The sequence below is a fragment of the Typopeltis vanoorti genome, chromosome 19 (assembly GCF_054136105.1).
Source record: "Typopeltis vanoorti isolate ZY-2024b chromosome 19, IOZ_Tvanoo_1.0, whole genome shotgun sequence".
Classification (NCBI taxonomy): domain Eukaryota; kingdom Metazoa; phylum Arthropoda; class Arachnida; order Uropygi; family Thelyphonidae; genus Typopeltis; species Typopeltis vanoorti.
In genome coordinates, this window is record NC_143567.1 from 17,656,402 (window position 1) to 17,676,220 (window position 19,819).

At 36.5% G+C, this 19,819-nt stretch overlaps 1 protein-coding gene across 1 annotated transcript in view; it reads right to left on the reverse strand.

The window, feature by feature from the left end:
- The window catches only part of LOC150095885 (long-chain-fatty-acid--CoA ligase 1-like), a 335,143-nt gene that overhangs the window by 92,802 nt on the left and 222,522 nt on the right, over positions 1-19,819 (reverse strand). The window contains exons 13-14 of the mRNA XM_090409654.1: positions 15,779-15,929; positions 147-219 (exon numbers count right to left, since the gene is read on the reverse strand). Coding sequence (XP_090265780.1) covers positions 147-219; positions 15,779-15,929 — 224 coding nt within the window. The remainder of the gene's footprint in view (positions 1-146; positions 220-15,778; positions 15,930-19,819) is intronic.

Consider the following 19,819-nt stretch of genomic DNA (forward strand, 5'->3'; position numbering starts at 1 on the left):
TGTGTTATTTATAAAAAAATGATTTTATTATTTTTAAGTGATTTTAACACATTTATAAATATAAAAAGTCAGAGGTCATTCTGAATAATCTGTACATGTGAGACAGTGAAAGAAAAGACAAGAAGATAGGTAGTGCATGTCCTTACCAACAGAAGAATCACCTGGCACTGTCATAGTGCATGGACCAACACATTCTGTTTGGCCATAACCTTCAACTACCTATTAAAATAAGCAGTAACAGCAACATTAATTTTAACAGCAGTTTAACTTACATTAAACATATATTTGTGATTCATAGTCATACTGTATATCGATTTCCTATGTTCAACTCAGTTATCACTTTGCCAAAATATATAAGTAGATTATGAGGGCACAACTTATTCTTAACAATGGTATATCGTCTTCTATAGACCTAGTTTTCAAAAGGATAAAGACCCTAACCACCATCAAAATACTGACTTGAGATATTAGCTCCATCAATCACAGAATGAAGCATGCACAATGGAAATATTTTGCCTTCCTTCTTTCCACTCCCTTTGAGATCCTGCTTGTGTTGAGATTCGAGTTACTGAGAAGGACACTGATCTGCAGAGATAAAAGTTGTCATTCCATTGCATAAAGCCCTGATCAGACCACACTTGGACTATTGTATGGATAGGTGGGTGGTTGATGGAGAGATATCAAAGAGTAGTCTATTCAGGAGTAGAGTCCAAAAGACGGCCTGTGACTAGTGGTGTGCCGCAGGGTTCTGTTCTTGGACCACTGCTGTTTAATCTGTTCATTAACGATATAGGGAAGGATCTAAGTGGAACAGTTCATTTGTTCGCTGATGATGCAAAGTTGGGTAGGGCGATAGTGAATGCAGAAGATGTCAAAATCTTGCAGGATGACTTCGATAGATTGGAGTTCTGGGCTAAGGAGAATGGATGTCAATTTAATGTGACAAAATGTAAGGTTATGCATTTTGGGGTGAAAAGATTAGCAGCAGTATACCACATTGGTGGAACTGTATTCCAGGAGATTGATGAAGCCAGGGACTTGGGAGTGTTAGTGGATAGGGAGATGAAGTTTAGGGGGCACATTGCAAAAGTAGCTAAATTACTCATCAACTCACTTGGTTGTTGAAAAATACCTTGATGAGCAGAGACAAGCAAGTTATTGTACCTCTGTACCGAGCGTTGATAAGACCTCATCTCGACTACTGTGCCCAGATTTGGTCACCTCGGTTCCTTTTTGATGGGGAGGAGGTGGAGAGGATCCAGAGGCGAGTGACTAAGATGATAGCAGGTCTATGGAATGAATCATATGAGAACAGGTTGAAGATTTGTGGGTTGCAGAAACTAGTTGATAGGCGGAAAAGGGGAGATATGATTGAGACATACAAATTGCTAAAAGGATTCTATAGGATTAATTCAGAGGATATTTTTGAGATCAGGACTGGTGGTGGGAGAACTCGGGAACACCTATGGAAGCTGGGCAAGAGTGTGGTTAGCAGGGGTGTTAGAGCTGGGTTCTTTACTTTTAGAGTTGTAAATGAGTGGAATAAGCTACCAGAGTCTGTTGTGGGTGCTATGATGGTGAGCGAGTTCAAGGCAAGGTATGATAGATACTGTGAGAATGTCGTATAGTTGTGTGGACATGATGTTTAAGGCCTCCCTCGATGAGTCTAAGGACTCCCTGGAATTGCCCGAAATAATATAATAATAATAATAATAATAATAATTGTTCTCAAATTTGGTCCCCAGGATTTGAAGGGGGATAAATTAACTGTGGAAAGGATACAGAGGCAGATATCAAAGATGGTTTCAGAACTATACAATGTTGGTTATGAGGATCAGCTGAGGGAATGTGACCTGCGAAGTTTGGTAGATAGAAGAAGGAGAGGTGATATGATTGAGACTTTTAAACTTTTGAGATGTGGTTACAGGGTTGACACTGGCGAGTTTTTCGCTTGGTGGAACAGGGGAAGGAGCAGGGACAAGGGGCCATCCCCGAAAGTTAAGAAAGGAAGCTGTGAGCAAGAGGGTGAGGAGTGGTTTCTTTGTAGGGAGAGTGGTCGAACCATGGAATGCATTGCCTGATAGAGTGGTGTGGGCACAAACGGTCAATGAATTCAAGGAGTGGTATAATAGATTTTGTGTTTTCTAGGCAGGGCCTCCCACGATGAGTCTTTTTGACACCATAGAGGCCTGAATCATAATCATAATAATAATAATAATTAGGACAATACCACTGCAAATTCCGATACCCTATCTATCTAATCCCACTATATTTGCATCAAGTTCTTACAATATCTCAACCACCTCTAGTTCAACCAGCTCTTATTTTTTTCATCAAATTCCTCTACAGTATCCAGAATTGTAATATTTCCAAAAAGGATGCCTAGCATACAAAATTTTCTCATAATAATTCTGCTGCCTCTATCACTTTCGTACTATTTGTGTTCATTAAGATAATATTTTCATAATCATCTTTCCATATGTTTGTTATCTTGCAAAAGTCTAGGATTTCCTTTGGTCTGCATGGCCAACTTCCTTTCATATTCAGATGTATAGTACATTACCATGGCTGTCACTCTCCTGGCCTACGTGTTGTACTGATCATGTACATACTTCCTCAAAATTCTTCTGACAATAATTTTTTTTTTCTATGAAAGTCTCTTTATTTTATGATTTTACTCATCCATTTAATGACCATGTCATTTATAATCTAAACTCTAGAAATAAAGTCAAAAATATTGATTCATTCAGACACTATTTCCCCTTGAGATTCTTACTATTTTAAACAGGAAATTTCTCATATCAAGGCACTGCATGTAGCTGTGTTATTGGCTTAAACCAAAATACAAAATGATGGTACAACATGACAAATTTTCATGTTGGCTGGGGGCATTGCCTGGTTAAACAAGGCTCCTGTTGTTTTCGCCAGGGAGCCAGAGTGAACAGCGAAAAGTCTGCTACTGGAACAAACCTAAAACACACCCCAACTCAATATCATCAGAGTTGAAGATCAGTACTATCAACATAAGAAGCCTGAATGGCAAAGAAATGGAGCTAGCTGAGGAATTAGATAAGTGCCATTTTGACATAATAGGGGGTCACTGAAACAAAAAAGACAAAAACTGGTGAAATCTTTCTGAGCAATAAATACAAAATGTTATATTCAGGCAATGACAATCAAGGAAAAGAAGGCATAGTCATAGTATTCAACACTAAATATGAGGCTAATTCTTCTTGAATAGCAGGCAGTCTCAAGTAGAGTGATGTGGGCAAATATCAGAATGGGGAATTGGACAATGAGACTTATTTGTGCCTATGGTCCCACAGAAGGCTCTACTAATGTACAAGTGGAAGAATTTTTTGAGGCTCTAGAGAAAGCTACTGACATAATGAAAAAGGAAAAGTTGGTCCTTGTTGGGGATCTAAATAACAGAGTAGGAAATGATTGTCAGACATACAAAAATATTTTTTGGAAAAATATGGAGAAAAGAGCAAAGCTAATAATAATGGCAAATACCTGTTGGATTTCTGCTCAGAACATGGACTGGTTATTACTAAAACAATATTCCAACATAAAAATTTGCACAAATTCACATGGAGAGAAGAGGCAAGGAATAAGAAAAGTCTCATTGACTATGTTATTATTGATAGTGATGTTTTCTCCCTGGTGCAGGACACCAGAGTGTACAGACAATTTGAAATTGGAAGTAATTACTATTTACCTCTATTTACTATTTACTATTTTTACCTTACTATTTACTCCCCCCCCCCAGACCTACCTGGTGTATATCAGGTCCCTTGCAGCTGTAAGCTGTCCTACTTTGGCCAAACAGGCAGGACAGCCAATATCAGAATTTCAGAACACAAGGACTACATCCGGTTTTACCAATTGCTGACCATGCATTGGATACCTGCCATAGAATACTGTGGAAGAAAGCCACGATAGTACACCATAGTAAATACAAATATGAAAGACTTTTCATGGAATCAGCTTCAGCCCTAAGAAATAATCCAAACCTCAACAAATTTGGCTGCATGAGACTGCCTCAAATTTGGGAAACCTACATCAGAAGACCTTCAGCCCAGTCACCCAAGAATACCAAAATTGTCAGCTAGGGGACACCATCAGTAATTTAGGAAAAATAATACCTTCCTGCTTCTTCCTCATTTACTGTTTGTTGTGCCTGCGTGCACGTGTCTTGTTCTTAAGTTTCTTGAAAATGGTAATGTGACGTTGCTGAAATATTGAAGCATATTAAAATTTATTTTAATGTATATCCTAGTTGACATTGTAATTTGCTTACATTACTTAGTACAAAATGCATAACCAACGTCTAAGCCTTTCCACGATAATTACTATTTAGTCTTGACGAGGATAAAATTGAATTTCATATTGAAAAGAATAACATGTAAGAAAGTTTTAAAGCGAATAAAAGTTGAGCAGCTCTCAGATGTGAACTGCAGACTAAAATACGCAAAGATTATTGAAGAAAAAATGAAAGAGTTTGAGAACAGGAGCCAAACCTTGGAGATAACCCTGATTGATTCAGCCAGAGAGGCAAGTGGTGAGATTGCCTACAAGGATAGAAAAATCAGAACTCCATGGTTGACACAGGAAGTAAAAGAAGCAGTGAATGAAAAGAAGAAAGCATATCAAAAATTCCTGTCAAATAAGTCAGCTTGTGCTCTTAGAGAATACAGAGACAAATGTAAGAAAGCTAAACACTGTGTAAAACTAGCTAAACAAAAGTCATGGGAGGACTTTGGCAAGAACATAGAAAATAAATATCAAAAAGGTGGCAAAATATTCTGGAGGTTGTTGAAGAAGCTCAGAAATAGAGGAAAGAGACAAATGTAGGGGAATTAGAGATGATATAGGTGACATGAAAACAGGAGAAAAAGATATCCTCGAAGTATGGAGTAATTACTTTGAAAAATTGCTAAATGAAACAAGCAGTGATAGCACAGTGTTAAAAAACACTCAAAAGGCATACAGTCAGGAATACATATCCATACTTGAAGTAGAAACAGCCATCAAAGGCTTGAAATGTGGAAAGGCAGCAGGAGTAGATATTCGACCAGAAAGGCTTAAGTATGGTGGTATGATTAGAGTAGAGCTATCATAGCACCCATATATAAAAAGGGAAATAAAACTGAATGTGAGAATTACAGAGGTATTTCCCTACTGAGTGTTCCTGGCAAGATCTATGCAAGTATACTTCAGAAATGGTTGAGAAGAATTGTGGAAGAAAAACTTAGTGAAGAACAAGCTGGATTCAGGTCAAATAGAGGCTGTCAGGTTCAGATCTTCACTTTACGACAAATAGTCGAGAAATCATGGTAATAAAACAAAGATCTGTATTTAAGTTTTGTCGATCTGGAAAAGGCACATGACAAGGTGCCAGGAGAGAAACTATTCAAAATGCTACAGTTATATGGTGTCAATGGGGCATTATATCAAGCAATACTTAGTCTTTATTTGAGTTGTAAGTCAGCAGTTGGAATTGAAGGAAGTACAGGAAGATGGTTTAATGTTAAATCTGGTGTGAGACAAGGATGTACATTATCCCCTCTGTTATTCATTATCTATATGGATCACATTATGAAGGAAAGTGATATTAAACCAGATATCAAAATTGGAGATGTTAATGTCAGCTCTTTGCTTTATGCGGATGATGTTATACTTCTAAATAAATCCGCTAGAAGTCTGCAAGATTCTCTGACTAAATTGAATAGCTGTTGTAATAGATATGGTATGAAGGTCAGCAATAAAAAGACAAAGACAATGAAAATAGGTAGAATCGTTGAAAATATCAACTGCATTGTTGATGGTGAACCTGTGGAACAAGTAAAACATTTCAGCTACTTAGGCATGATTTTTACTGAAAATGGTAAATTAAATATGGAAATAGACAACAGAATCAACAAAGCTGGTATGGTAGGAAGTCAATTGAATAAATTCATATGGAATAAGAGAGAAATTAGTCAGAACACTAAATTAGCTGTATACAAGACAGTATTCAAACAATTTTTTACTTATGGATCTGAGAGCTGGGTCAGAAGTAAAACACTTGACCAAAGACTAGAGACTGCAGATATGAGAGTCCTGAGAAAGATTAGAGGCGTGAACAGATGACATCAATGGCAATATCATATTAAAAACAAGGATATTAGGAAAGAACTTGACATTGTCAGCATCCAGGAATGCGTTAGCAGAGCAAATCTCAGGTGGTATGGTCACTTAAACAGAATGGGCAAAGAAAGGTTAGCAAAACAAGTGTTCTCTGCCAGGTTGGCAGCAAAACGACCCAGAGGAAGACCAAGATGATAGAAATATAAGATCTGATAATGTTGGAGTCTTGACAAGTAACAGACTGATTTGGAGGAAAATTGTAGATAGGAAGTTAGTAATGATGTAAATTTTTCATGTAGTACTATCATATCCTGTACACCCCTTGAGGGTACATGGCAGGAATTTGATGATGATGAGCTTTGATATGGCTGACTATTGAATTATAGTTATATGCTATCCATAATAATGATAGTGATTACTTTTTTTCATATCAGTGAGCAAATTAATTAATGTAGTTCACCATCACCTTCTTTCAAGATTTATAAAAGTACACTCATTACAGCAACTTTTAACAGTTTCAAAATCATTATAATGAAAAATACCTTATTTTTGTTATGTGAATGTGTGTGCCTTTTAAGTATAACAAATACCACACATAATTCATAATGAAGTCAGCACTTTTAGTCCAAAAGCATCATGAAAATATCATCATCAGACCTCCATGAAGACAAAAGACTCATCACAGGAGGTTCGCTGTCTCTCTCTCTCTCTCTCTCTCTCTCACACACACACACACACACACACACACACACACACACACACACACACACACACACACACACACACACACACACACACACACACTTCATCATAAGTGTATAAATTGTCTTCACACTCTTAAGCAATGCATCAGTCATCTATCACTCTCCAGGCAAAAAAAACTACTTCTCACCCCCTCCCCCCACCACCACCACAGTTGCAAATTCACATTTTCCAGGGATAGCTTACTGTTCACCCTCTGTCTTCCACATTCTATGAAAAACCTCATCTGCATTGATCTAGTAATAACCCCTTACCAACTTATATGTATCATACCACCCACTCCTCCTCTTTCTATTCACTAGACTCTGCAAACTGCATTTCCTCAAACTATATTTCTACTCAACATTTAAGGGACAAGAAACCTCCTTAGTCAATTGTCTCTGTGCTCTTTCCATGACCTTTCCAGCTGATGGAACCGAATTTGTCTTCTTTGGTGCTGAACAACTGGCTTCTGTCCATTGTTTTGACTGTTGTTTGGATTCTGATGTGTAATGGTGAATCCTAGTCTCATCCATAGTAATAAATCGACTCACAAAATCAGTTTTATTCTTGTTAAAAACGCTCCACGCACTGTTCAGAGATTTTCATATGAGTGCGTTTTTGATCTGATGTGATCAAGCACAACACCCATCTTGTGCAAAGCTTTTTCATTTACAATTCTTCATGCAAAATATATCCTATATGTTCTTTTGAAATGCCTATAGTCTCAGCAATTTCATGCACTTTGACTCTCCAATCATCCAATACCATATCATGCATTTGATCAATGATTTCTAGTGTTGTTACACTTTTTGGACGTCCTTCACGTCCAAAAAGTGTCAAGTCAAAACGGATCATCTTCAAGGCTGGTATGGCCATGTTTAAACTCGAAAGCCCATTTCTGAATTGTCGCAAATGAAGGAGAAGAGTGCTCAAACTTTTATGAACTTCGAATGAATTTTTTTGGATTTAAACCTTCTTTTACAAAGAATTTTATAACTGCACGATACCCAATTTCAAGTGATGCAGACAACTTTTGCTTCAGACAACTATATAAAAAAACTACTTGATAGAATAACTTGCAATTTCACATGGATGCCTATGACAGATGTAAAAAACTTAATCTTCCCAACATTGTTGCCATCTGTGGTCAAGGCAGAGAACTTTTCAGACCACCCACATACTTTTTTAACATGGGTCATACATTGGACCAAAGGAATGGAAAGAGGACAAAACGGTTCCACTTCATGAGGGAGGTGACCTGGTTTTAAAAAGGATGAAGGAATACCAGGTCTTGTCACCTCCCTGATGAAGTGGAACAGTTTTGTCCTCTTTCTATTGATTTAGAATTTGGTCAAATGTATGACCCATGTTAGAAAAGTATTTGGTGGTCTGAAAAGTCCTCGGCCTCGACCATAGATGGCAACACTATTGACACAATTTTTTTTTTCTAAGTTGGTATATTGTAATAAGCATCGATGTGAAATTGCAAGTCATTTATCAAGTAGTTTGTTTTATACAGCTGTCTGAAGCAAAAGTGTTGTCTATATCCCTTGAAATGGATAAAATTGAGTATCGTGCGATTATAAAATTCTTTGTAAAAGAAGGTTTAACGCCAAAAAATTCATTTGAAGTTCATAAAAGTTTATGGGCACTCTTCTCCTTCATTTACGACAATTAAGAAATGGGCTGTAGAGTTTAAACGTGGCGGTACCAGCCTCGAATATAATCCACGTGAAGGATATCCAAAACGTGTAACACCAGAAATCATTGATCAAGTGCACGATATGGTACTGGATGACCAGCGAGTCAAAGTGCATGAAATTGCTGAGACTGTAGGCATTTCAAAAGAACATGTAGGATATATTTTGCATGAAGAATTGCAAATAAAAAAGCTTTGCGCAAGATAGGTGCCGTGCTTGCTCACAGCAGATCCAAACCGCACTAGCATGAAAATCTCTGAACAGTGCTTGGAGCATTTTAACAAGAAAAAAAACAGATTTTGTGAGTCAATTTATTATTATGGATGAGACTTGGATTCGCCATTACAGACCAGAATCCAAACAGTAGTCAAAACAGTGGACAGAAGCTCATTGTTCAGTGCCAAAGAAGACAAAGTCTGTTCCCTCAACAGAAAAGGTTATGGCATTGGTGTTTTGGGATGCTAAAGGCATTTTGTTTATTAATTATCTTGAAAAAGGTAAAACAATAATCAGGGAATATTATTCAAATCTTTTAACCATACTAGATGAAAAAAATCGTGAGAAAGGACCTGGTTTGCAGAAGAAAAAAATCATCTTTCAACAGGACAACGTGCCTGCCCACAAATTGTTTTGGCAATGGGAAAATTAAGGGATCTGTACTATGAATTGTTGGAACATCCACCCTATTTCTCAGATTTGGCTTCCTCTGACTTCTATCTCTTACCAAAACTAAAAATCTTTCTCGTTGGTCAGCGTTTTTCTTCGAATCAAGAGGTTGTTATTATTATTATTTGACACCTCCAGGGAGTTCAAAAACTCATTGAGGGAGAGTGTGCCAACAGCATCGAACAATTGATACCCTTCCAACTACAAACAGTGCTGAAACTTGCTTAACTTTTTGCGTGAGCCATTAGTAGCAGAGGCTCTACCAATCGGCCAACCCTTTGCTGGCTGCAGCTGTTGAAGGGAATTTTGCAGATCTTACTGAGACCCACTACAGGGATGGAATAATGGCTGGAGCATCGCTGGAACAAATGTATTAGTCGTAAGGGAGATTATGTTGAAAAATAAAAATCATTTTGAAATTATTAATCTGATTTTGAATTGTTAGGCCGAGAACTTTTCAGACCACTCTCGTATATTCAAACTCATTCTTCCACAATCATTTCTTCTCCTACTGGCGACATAGCTAAAAAATTCTCTAGGATTTTCTTTGGATCTTAGGGCCAATCTCTTCTCATATTCCAGTTTTGCTTTCCTTACCATACTAGTCACTCTCCTTGCCTGTGTCTTATATTCTTCATGCATCTTCTCTTCACCTGTCTCCTTGTATCTCTTCCATAGCCTCTTTTTCATATGCAGTTCTTGTTTAATATTTAGAAAAGGACACCAAATTGTGTCCTTTTCTTCACTTGTGGAATACAGTTTACTATTGCTGCTAACAAATATTCCTTCACAATTTCCCAAGCACTAATGATATCCCAGCCTTCCAATCCCCCCCCCTCCATGAAACTTCCCCAAGTTGATGTAGTTCCTGTCTCTTTGATACTCCTGTATGTCTATTCATCTTACAAGTCAAAACCATATGGTCACTCTCTCCAACTGGTGGGAGAGATGTCATCCCAGTTATTATCAACTCTTCTGATGCTATGACCAAATCCAAAACTTTTGAACCTCTTGTTCCCTCTACTACATGTTACCTAAGACATTTGTCCCTCAAGAATTCTAGAAATTCCATTCCATTATTGCTATATACATCTTCCTCTCCCCAATTTATACTGCTGTAATTAAAATCTCCCATAACAATCATTCTTCTTGCACTTGCCAAGCTCAACTGTCTAAACATCTCCTGGTTCCCAACCTCTGTGCTCCTTGGTTTGAAACAGCACCCCACTAAATATCCCGTCTTGCCTATATAGAATCCCGTCTTGCCTATATAGAATAGGATAACTCTCTCTCATTCCCTCTCTTCCGCTTATCCTATTCTCTCCTCTTCTATCATTCCCTCTCTTCTACTGTTCCCATTCTCTCCTCTTCTATCGTTCACATAACTCTCTCTCTCTCATTCCCTCTCTTCTACTGTTTCTATACTCTCCTCTTCTATCATTTCCAAACCTCTCTCTCATTCCCTCTCTCCTACTGCTTCTATACTCTCCTCTTCTATCATTCCCAAACCTCTGTCTCATTCCCTCTCTCCAACTGCTTCTATATTCTCCTCTTCTATCATTCTCACTCCATTCTTCCATTGAATGGAATTCAATGGAAGAGGTATATCAAAGGCCTTTGTAAAATTTAAACAAAGCACTGTGCATATATCTCCTTTGTCTAATGCATTTGTCACATTGTTATAAGAAGCTGACAAATACATTAGCATGAGCTAAAACATGATCTTCTTTTAGAAAACCCAAGTTGTCATCCCAATTCTGAATCTGGATTCTTGATCCTCTCCTCACTAACCTCTCTAACACTTTTATCACAACTCCACACACACACAGAGAGATTGGCCTATAATTTGAAGCTTGGGTCTTATCACCTCCTTCATGAAGTAGAACAGTTTTATTCTTCCATTCCTTTGGAATTTGGTCCAATGTAAGACATGTTAGAAAAGTACATCCAAGATGTTGTTAACTTAATGGAAGACTCCTTCAAAACAGCTTGGATGTTTTGAGAGAGTGTTCTATGAAAATAATGAAGCTGCACTGATATATCATCAAGTCCTACATCTTCATTAACAAGTTTACTCTATTCCTCATACTTCTTGCTATCAGTCTCTCCTCTTCCTTCCCAAAGCACTGAAGTTCTGCATAATGTCACACGCATGATAATGAAATACATTTATCTAATATGCTCATTTAATATCTCAACTATATCCTATATAGTGATTATCATTCTACCATTTTTACTAAACAATATTATTCTTCCCTCATCATTCTTTCTTTTATTAAACACAGTAAATTTTATATTGTGGTTTAAACCAATAAAAATACAATTTGGTTGGCTAAATCTCAAATTTCCAACCCATCCTTTTTCGTTCAGTATCCAGGTAGATAAAAGGGTGCACCATGAGAAGATAAAGATTGGACATTAGGTCAGAAGATCTGGTCAAGTCTCCACATTCCTTAAAAGGCTATGTGGAGGTCTCCTCCCAGTTATACAGCTTTGACCCTTAATATCTGTAATTCTCACAAAAACTGAATATGAGAATTACAGAAGTATTTCCCTACTGAGTGTCCTGGTAAGATTTATACAAGTATACTTGAGAAACAGTTGAGAAGGACTGTGGAAGGGAAGCTTGGTAAAGAAACAAGCTGGATTCAGGCCAAATACAGGCTGTCAGGATCAGATCTTCACTTTATGACAAATAGTTGAGAAATCATGGAAATATAACAAAGATCTGTATGTAAGTTTGTAGATCTGGAAAAGGCATATGACAAGGTACCAGGAAAAAAGCTATTCAAAAAACACTACAGTTGTATGGTGTCAATGGGACATTATATCAAGCAATACTAGTCTTTATTTGAGTTGTAAGTCGACAGAATTGAAGGAAGTACGGGAAGACAGTTTAATGTTAAATCTGGTGTGAGACAAGGATGTACATTATCCCCTCTGTTATCCATTATCTATATGGATCACATTATGAAGGAAAGTGGTATTAAACCTGATATCAAAATTGGAGATGTTAATCTCAGCTCTTTACTTTATACAGGTGATGTTATACTTCTAAATAAATCTGGTACAAGTCTGCAAGATTCCTTAACTAAATTGAATAGCTGTTGAAATAGATATGGTATGAAGGTCAGCAATAACAAGGCTCTTGTTATTGCTGACATTGAAAATATCAACTGCATTGTGAATGGAGAACCTATAGAACAAGTAAAACATTTCAGTACTTGGGAACGATTTTTAGTAAAGATTGTAAATTAAATATGGAAATAGACAACAGAATCAACAAAGCTGTTATGGTAGGAAGTCAACTAAATAAATTTATATGGAATGAGAGAGAAATTAGAGAGAAAAGAAAAACACTAAATTAGCTGTATATAAGAGCAAATTTTAATTTATGAATCTGAGAGCTGGGCTATAAATAAAACACTTGACCAAAGACTAGAGACCACAGATATGAGAGTCCTGAGAAAGATTAGGGGCATGAACAGATGGCATCAATGGCAATATCATATTAAAAACAAGAATATTAGGAAAGAACTTAACATTGTTAGCATCCAGGAATGTGTTAGTAGAGCTAATCTCAGGTGGTATGGTCACTTAAACAGAATGGGAGAGGAATGATTAACAAACTAAGTGTTCTCTACCAGGTTGGCAGGAAAAAGACCCACTGGAAGACAGAGATATAAAGATATAGGTGGATTGATACAGTAAAAAAGTGCCTTAGAAGACAGAAATATAAGATCTGATAATGTTGGAGTCTTGACATGTAACAGATTGACAGGTAGAAAATTGTTAGTGGTGATGTAAGTTTTTCATGTAGTACTATCATATCCTGTACACCCCTTGAGGGTACATGTCAGGAATTTTATTTATTTATTTATTCGTATGGGTTTCCTCCCGTACCCTTAATCCCTCACCAGGGATTAAGGGTACAGGAGGTTGAACCCTCCTAGTGAGGGAATAAACATGTATTTATGACTGTAGATCTGTGTGTGTGTGTTCATGGGCCGGTTTGCCTGTTCCGAGAGACGAAAAACGAGAGTTTCCGGGTGAAAAAAACCCTCTACCTCCATATGAAACCAGCTAACTCACCTTTAGTCGAAAGAGACCAGATAAAGGTTCCTCATGTCGTGGGTGGGAATTGAACCCAGGTCTTTCTAACCAACGGGCTTCATCTATACCTACTGAACTATAGAGGCTCAATTTTGATGATGATGATGACGATGATAACACATAAAATAAATGCCCTGGAATTTTTTTCGGCCTCATTAGCAAACTGCTACTCATACTGCACTCTTGCTACCATTGCCTGTTCTGTGCTCTTCATTCATCCATTTAACACTTACCTTATTTAATTTTCTGACCTTTGGAATTCATTCAGACACTCCTTCTGCCAAATAGTTTTTGGTTAAAGCCCAAGCAGCATTGATCTCCTATCCATTCCATTCAATTCCTCATTCCAAGATATAGGTGTTTGTCTACTGAGTTTGTCATAATCATCAGCCTAGTAGTGCCACATATATTCTTTATTACCGAAGTCCTTGTACGGTTGGCCACTACCCAGGTAATAACTCCATACTGTCACCAACTGGAGGTAGATTGACACCACATTTATAAGGACATGATCAAATTCAAGATATTTTGGGTACCCTCTGTTACCTACTGCCTAAGGTATTTGTCTCTCAAACACTCAAGAAATTCACTGTCATTTACTCTAAAAGTAATCTCTTCATTCCAGTCTATATTACCATAATTTAAATCAAAAATAATCATAACTCTTTACTTATTTGCCAGACCAATTTGTCATACATTTCCTTCTCATTCCCCTCTGCATTAACCAGTCTATATCAATACCCAATTAAATATTTCATTCTGTCCAAATCCACCTCACACTATTCTGCATTAAAACCATTACAACTGTTTTTTCCTTGCATCTCCAATCTTGGATGGGGAATAACTTGCTGCCATCAACAGCACTCCTCTGTTTCCCTCTGTCTGTTTTCATATAAAACATAATATTCCTCGATCGCTATTCCTGCGAGGATGCCATCCTCAACCAACGTCTCACTTGGGCTGACAATTTTTGGACAGTGAACTAGATCAATGTATCAATTTCATTCACCTTATGGCATTTGTAAACAAACGTAATAGGCAATTTCTGTATCTACACATATAATTTTATCTGCATATGTACACTTGATTTTCACGAGGAAATCAAGGAACTGTATTGTATAAATATTATTGCAATAAGTGACACTAAATCTCAAAGTGCTAACATGAAACCTAAGAGAAACAGGTATTATATCAGAAGGATTAACAAATTTTAGATATTGGCTGTTCACTGCAAATCAAAACCCAGAGTAATCAGAACCTTGTTACAGATGATTCTTACTACAGCTCACACACTACTAGAATAAACTTACTCTATAATAAAGTTCTGACCAATTTCCCTAGGCACAACACTGTGCTAAAACACTTTGCTATAACAAACTATTCCAGTAGTCTTTATGAGTTTGCTATAGTGAGAGTCTACTCTATATGTATTTCTCCAACTGTCTTCTGCCATATTATTCAGATATAATCCATCATTCTTGAATATATCCCAATATATCCCTTGACTATATCCATATATCCTTATAATAGATGGAGCTTAATACTTAACAATTACTCCTCCATTCCTTAAATACCTTCTTTTTAAAATTCTTCTCCACATCTATCTGCCTTGAGTTATTGGGATTCATAACCAGCTCAATCATGTTATGCACTCTGACACATGGAAGCCATATCATCCTATCACTTCTGCCATTTTGAAATTCAGGCACTATCCATTTTTGTATCTGCTTACCTGGCCACAATGTCATTGCATTACACTCCATAACATCACACAACACAATCACTGCTACATGTTGAAATATGGCAAGCAAAACAAAATTGGATAGTGGGTAGGCTAACTACCAAGTTAGCCTACCACTATCTAATCAACAGGCTTGAGGTTCATATCCTGCTATGGGCATGGAGGTTTCTAAATATCATTAGATGGGAAATCAATTTTATTGCCTGGTGTGAGAATGCTCTGCTTACTGGGAACCTGAAGTATTTGGTCTCCCTAGAAGTTTCCAGATTATGTAAAATAATTAAATAAAAAAATTTTTAAATCCTTATAATCCACCTACACTAATCTAAGTTTGCAACCTTTTTTGTGGGTGGGCACCACTAAAGTAAGTAAGTAAATAAATACAGTTTTTGCACTATGATACTAATTTTATAGCCAAAAATTGTTACTAAATAAGATAAATGAATGTGCTATACCAGAAAAGTAAATTACCTGTTTTAAAGTTATATTTTATTTTGAATGCAGCTATTGCCATATATAAATGTTTCTTAACAAAGGGAAAATATTAAATAAAAAAAATAGAATAAAATAAAATAGAATAGATTTTATTTTATTCAATTTTTAAAATAATAAGAATAGAAACTTCAGAAAAGTAATATTAAAAATGCACAAAATATTCATTTTAAAATATTATTAAACTTACCACACAGCCTAAAGCACAACGTAAGAAAGTAAGAGTATTACTTGCAAGAGGTGCAGATCCAGTTACAAGAATTTTTACACGACCACCCAAACTTTCTTGAACTGGTTTGAAAACAGTTCTATCCCATACACTTCTATTGGAGATAATGTGCCTGTACAGAGAATATGAAGAAGAAAAAAAAATGAAATTACTGAAATTAAATTTAAAAAAAGAAATATTAAGGAAATGCAATGTTCTGCTATCAGATGTTCTTTACCAGTATATCTGATGATAGCAGAAGACCTTATAGGAATGTCACTCATCCCCCCCCCCTCTCTCTCTCACTCTACATAAATATCCTTTTATAAGCAGAACTAATCTGATAAGAACTCAACAATATTAATAACATCGAGTTTTATTTCTGATACTGTCGTTTTTAAAATTGATCTTCTACTGGTGATGCCTACTGTTTTCTCCCTTAATTTTCCTCAGGACTTAACATATCTCATGTTCGATATAAATTTATTCAAATGACTTCTCAGCACATGAACCTTATCTATTTCCATATTTAATCTGCTATCTTCTAAAAAGTGGACCTAAATAGCTAATATGTGTAAACTGTTCAGTAATGAAAATGTAATTGATGTTTTCTATTTCCCTACCTATTTTTCATAGTTTTAGTCTTTTGAATATAGGCAGGGGGAAACAAACATAATGTTATGTTTACAAACTAATAACAAGCAATGCAAGCTTAAAAAAAAAATAAATAAATAAACTCAAATATCTTTTACATAAGTGAGATTAAAATTATTATTATGTGACACCTCCAAGGAATCCAAAGACTCAGCGAGGGAGGACTCCTACTCTACAACTCCCCGTTTCCACCACTCAATCCACTTACAGCCAACCGCAACAACCTCATCATCTACACTAATGCCATCTACTGCCCACTACCACCACTAGTATTTTCACAGACAATCACAAACATCTGCACAGCAGTATTTGAACCCAAAGCCTTGTGGCTGGACAGCAGATACGCTAACCACTTGACCAACCATGGTATGTGGGTTGAAATGGACGTTCATAAGACAGTATATTTAGTGGAATGTTGTTATAGACCAAGAACTATAGATTGCAGTGAGCTGGAAATGTTCAGGCAAATTAGTTTGGCAAATGTAAAGCGAGCAATAATTATGGGAGACTTCCATTAATTGAAATCCAGTACAACCCTTTCAGAAGTTTGTAAGTCTCAATTGTATCACCCCCTCTTTCTCCTGTTTGCTAGTGTCTACAGTCTATATCAGGGGTCAGCAAACTGCGGCTCGCGAGCCACATGCGGCTCTTTGGGCACGTACATGTGGCTCTGAAGTAAAATTGAAAATGAAAATAAAACTATCATAGTTTCATTTATAAAATTTTTAAAGGATTTTATTCACATAATGGTGATTTCATTTGTTTTATAGGTCTCGCAAAACTTTGTGGCACTGCACCATGTCAGGGAGGGGAAAACACGCGTGGAGGGGGTATACAGAAGGAGTAGAGGGGATGGTTGAGCACATGGTAGGCAGAGCAGCCAAACAAAGTAACTAATTAGGATTAGGTTTTAGGATGCCTTGACATCTGAGGTCATTTGCAGAGCAACAAAGTGACTAATAAGTGAGCGCAGGCAAACTCAATGATTTTTAATTTTAATACTTGGAATAGTCTTCCGGACTCGTATCATGAGTTGAAAAAATTTGCATTTGGTGTTCTCAGTATCTTCGGATCTACATATTTATATGATCAATCGTTTTCTAACATGAATTTCATTAAATGTAAATTGAGGAGCCAAATTACTGATGCCAACTTGGAATCATGCCTTAAATTAAAAACGACTAGTTACAAACCGGACATACAGAAACTTTGTAAGGAAATGCAAGCTCATTGCTCACACTGATTAAAACTAATGAGAACAATTTTTTGTGTGAATTTTTCTTCATTTAATAAAGATATAATTAATATTATAACTTGTTATATATTACTATAAATTTACTATAATATTACTTTAAATTTTCCTTATTTGAAAAAAATATATATATTTATGGCTCTTGAATAATTTTTAAATTGTTGTGAGGGACAGGTTTGGCTCTTTTGTCTCAAACGTTTGCTGACCCCTGGTGTATATTATCCAATACAACCTTTGCACCCTTTTCACAGCTTCTTTATCCCCTTGGAATCTGGGAGGCCAAATCTGCACAGAATAATCCAGGCATGGTCTTATCAAAGCCTTATAAAGAGGCAAAATAGCTTCTGTATCCTTACAAGTCAAGGTTCACTTCAACATTGCAATTATCCTCTGAATTGTATTTGCAACTTTTACTATATGACCTTTGAACTTCAAATTCCTTTCCACCAATATACCAATATGACCCTGCCTGAAGTCATTAATGTATAGATTGAGCAATAATGGTACAAGGACTGAATCCTGAGGTACACCACTTGTCACCTTAAATCTGACAGATTCACACCCACTGTAGATCTCTTTTTGATATCTCTCTCAACCATCCCCAGATTCAAGTCAAGAGTTTATATTCCAATCCCATATTCTCCAGTTTATGCAACAGCCTTTCATGTGGTATCCTTTCAAACACTTTAGAAAAATCCAACATTACCATATTGTTGCCAATATCATAAAAATCCAACATTATCATCACCATTTCTTTTATCTTACTCAGCCGTAACATTGTCATAAAATATGACCAAATTGCTAAAACATGACATTCCTTTAGTAAACCCATTCAGCTCCTTGCATGGTATAGCTTGTTTGTCTACCCATTTCTGTATGCAAATTCTACAACTTCTCTAAAGTTCTGTCACTAAAACACACCTATAACCATAGTGATTAGTTTTAATACGTAAATATTTTATCCCAAGTATCTTGGGACATCCTCAGTACAGTAATTCAAACAATACTAGGAATAACATACAGTTAGGGCTCATGATTACAATGGAATCTAAATATGCTTGCAGTAATGTGTTATAGAAGTAAATTAAAAAAAAAAAAACATATATAAAGAGACTATTTTACACAATTTTGGATGACAATTTCCAATACTTTAGGAATAGTAAGAATGTAGTTGCAGTTTAAATTTGGTCTGTGTAATAGGGCTTCAGCACTTTCTTTGTATAGACATTCATGTTTAAATAAAGATCTATGTAAAAGTTTCGACTTTTCCCAATGGATCCTATGGTTTGGGTTTTCAACTCCATGATGAGAGAGACCAGATTTCTGTGGCTTGAAAAGACGAATGTGATTTTCTGTGAACAGATCTACCTGTCTGTCCAAAGTAAGACAAATTGCAGGAGCATGGGATCTCATAAGCACCAGGTAACATCAGAGGTGAGAGTTTGTCCTTAGGAGAAGGTAACAAGTTATAGATCTGGTTGATGGGTTTGTAAGTAGTGGCAAAATTGTATTTCCTCATAATTTTTGAAAGACGTTCAGAGATGCCTTTGACATAAGGTATGGGAATCCTATTGACTTCTTTTTGTCTAGGTCGATGTGTGGGGAAGTAACTGATGATTTTTTGAGTTGTTTTAAGATTGCATCCATTTAGTGTGGCTGTATTTTTGATTATTTCTAGTTTTTGGTTTAGAGATTCTTCAGAGGAGCAGAATTTGTGTGCTCTGGTAACTAGTGATTTAATGATGTCAAAGGCATCTCCAAACATCTTTCAAAAATTATGAGGAAATACAATTTTTGCAAAAAGTGGACATAAGAAGGATGTGAGGACAAATATCAGGAGTCCATTGAGAAGAGTGAAAGATAGTAGTGTAGTAGGAAAGGCTATCAGTGTTACCTAGATATGATGATGATGAGTTGTGACAGAGAGCCAAAATAATGAATGGTATGCTAGCGAAGCTGAGTGAGGAGAAGGGAGTGGAGTTTGTGGATGTATGGCATGTGTTTGAGGGTAGAATGAAATTATACAGACATGACAGGCTGCATTTAAATGGTTTTTGAGTGAGTGTGCTGAAGAAAGTATTGCTGGATGGAAGTATAATATGTGGAAGTGCCTGAAA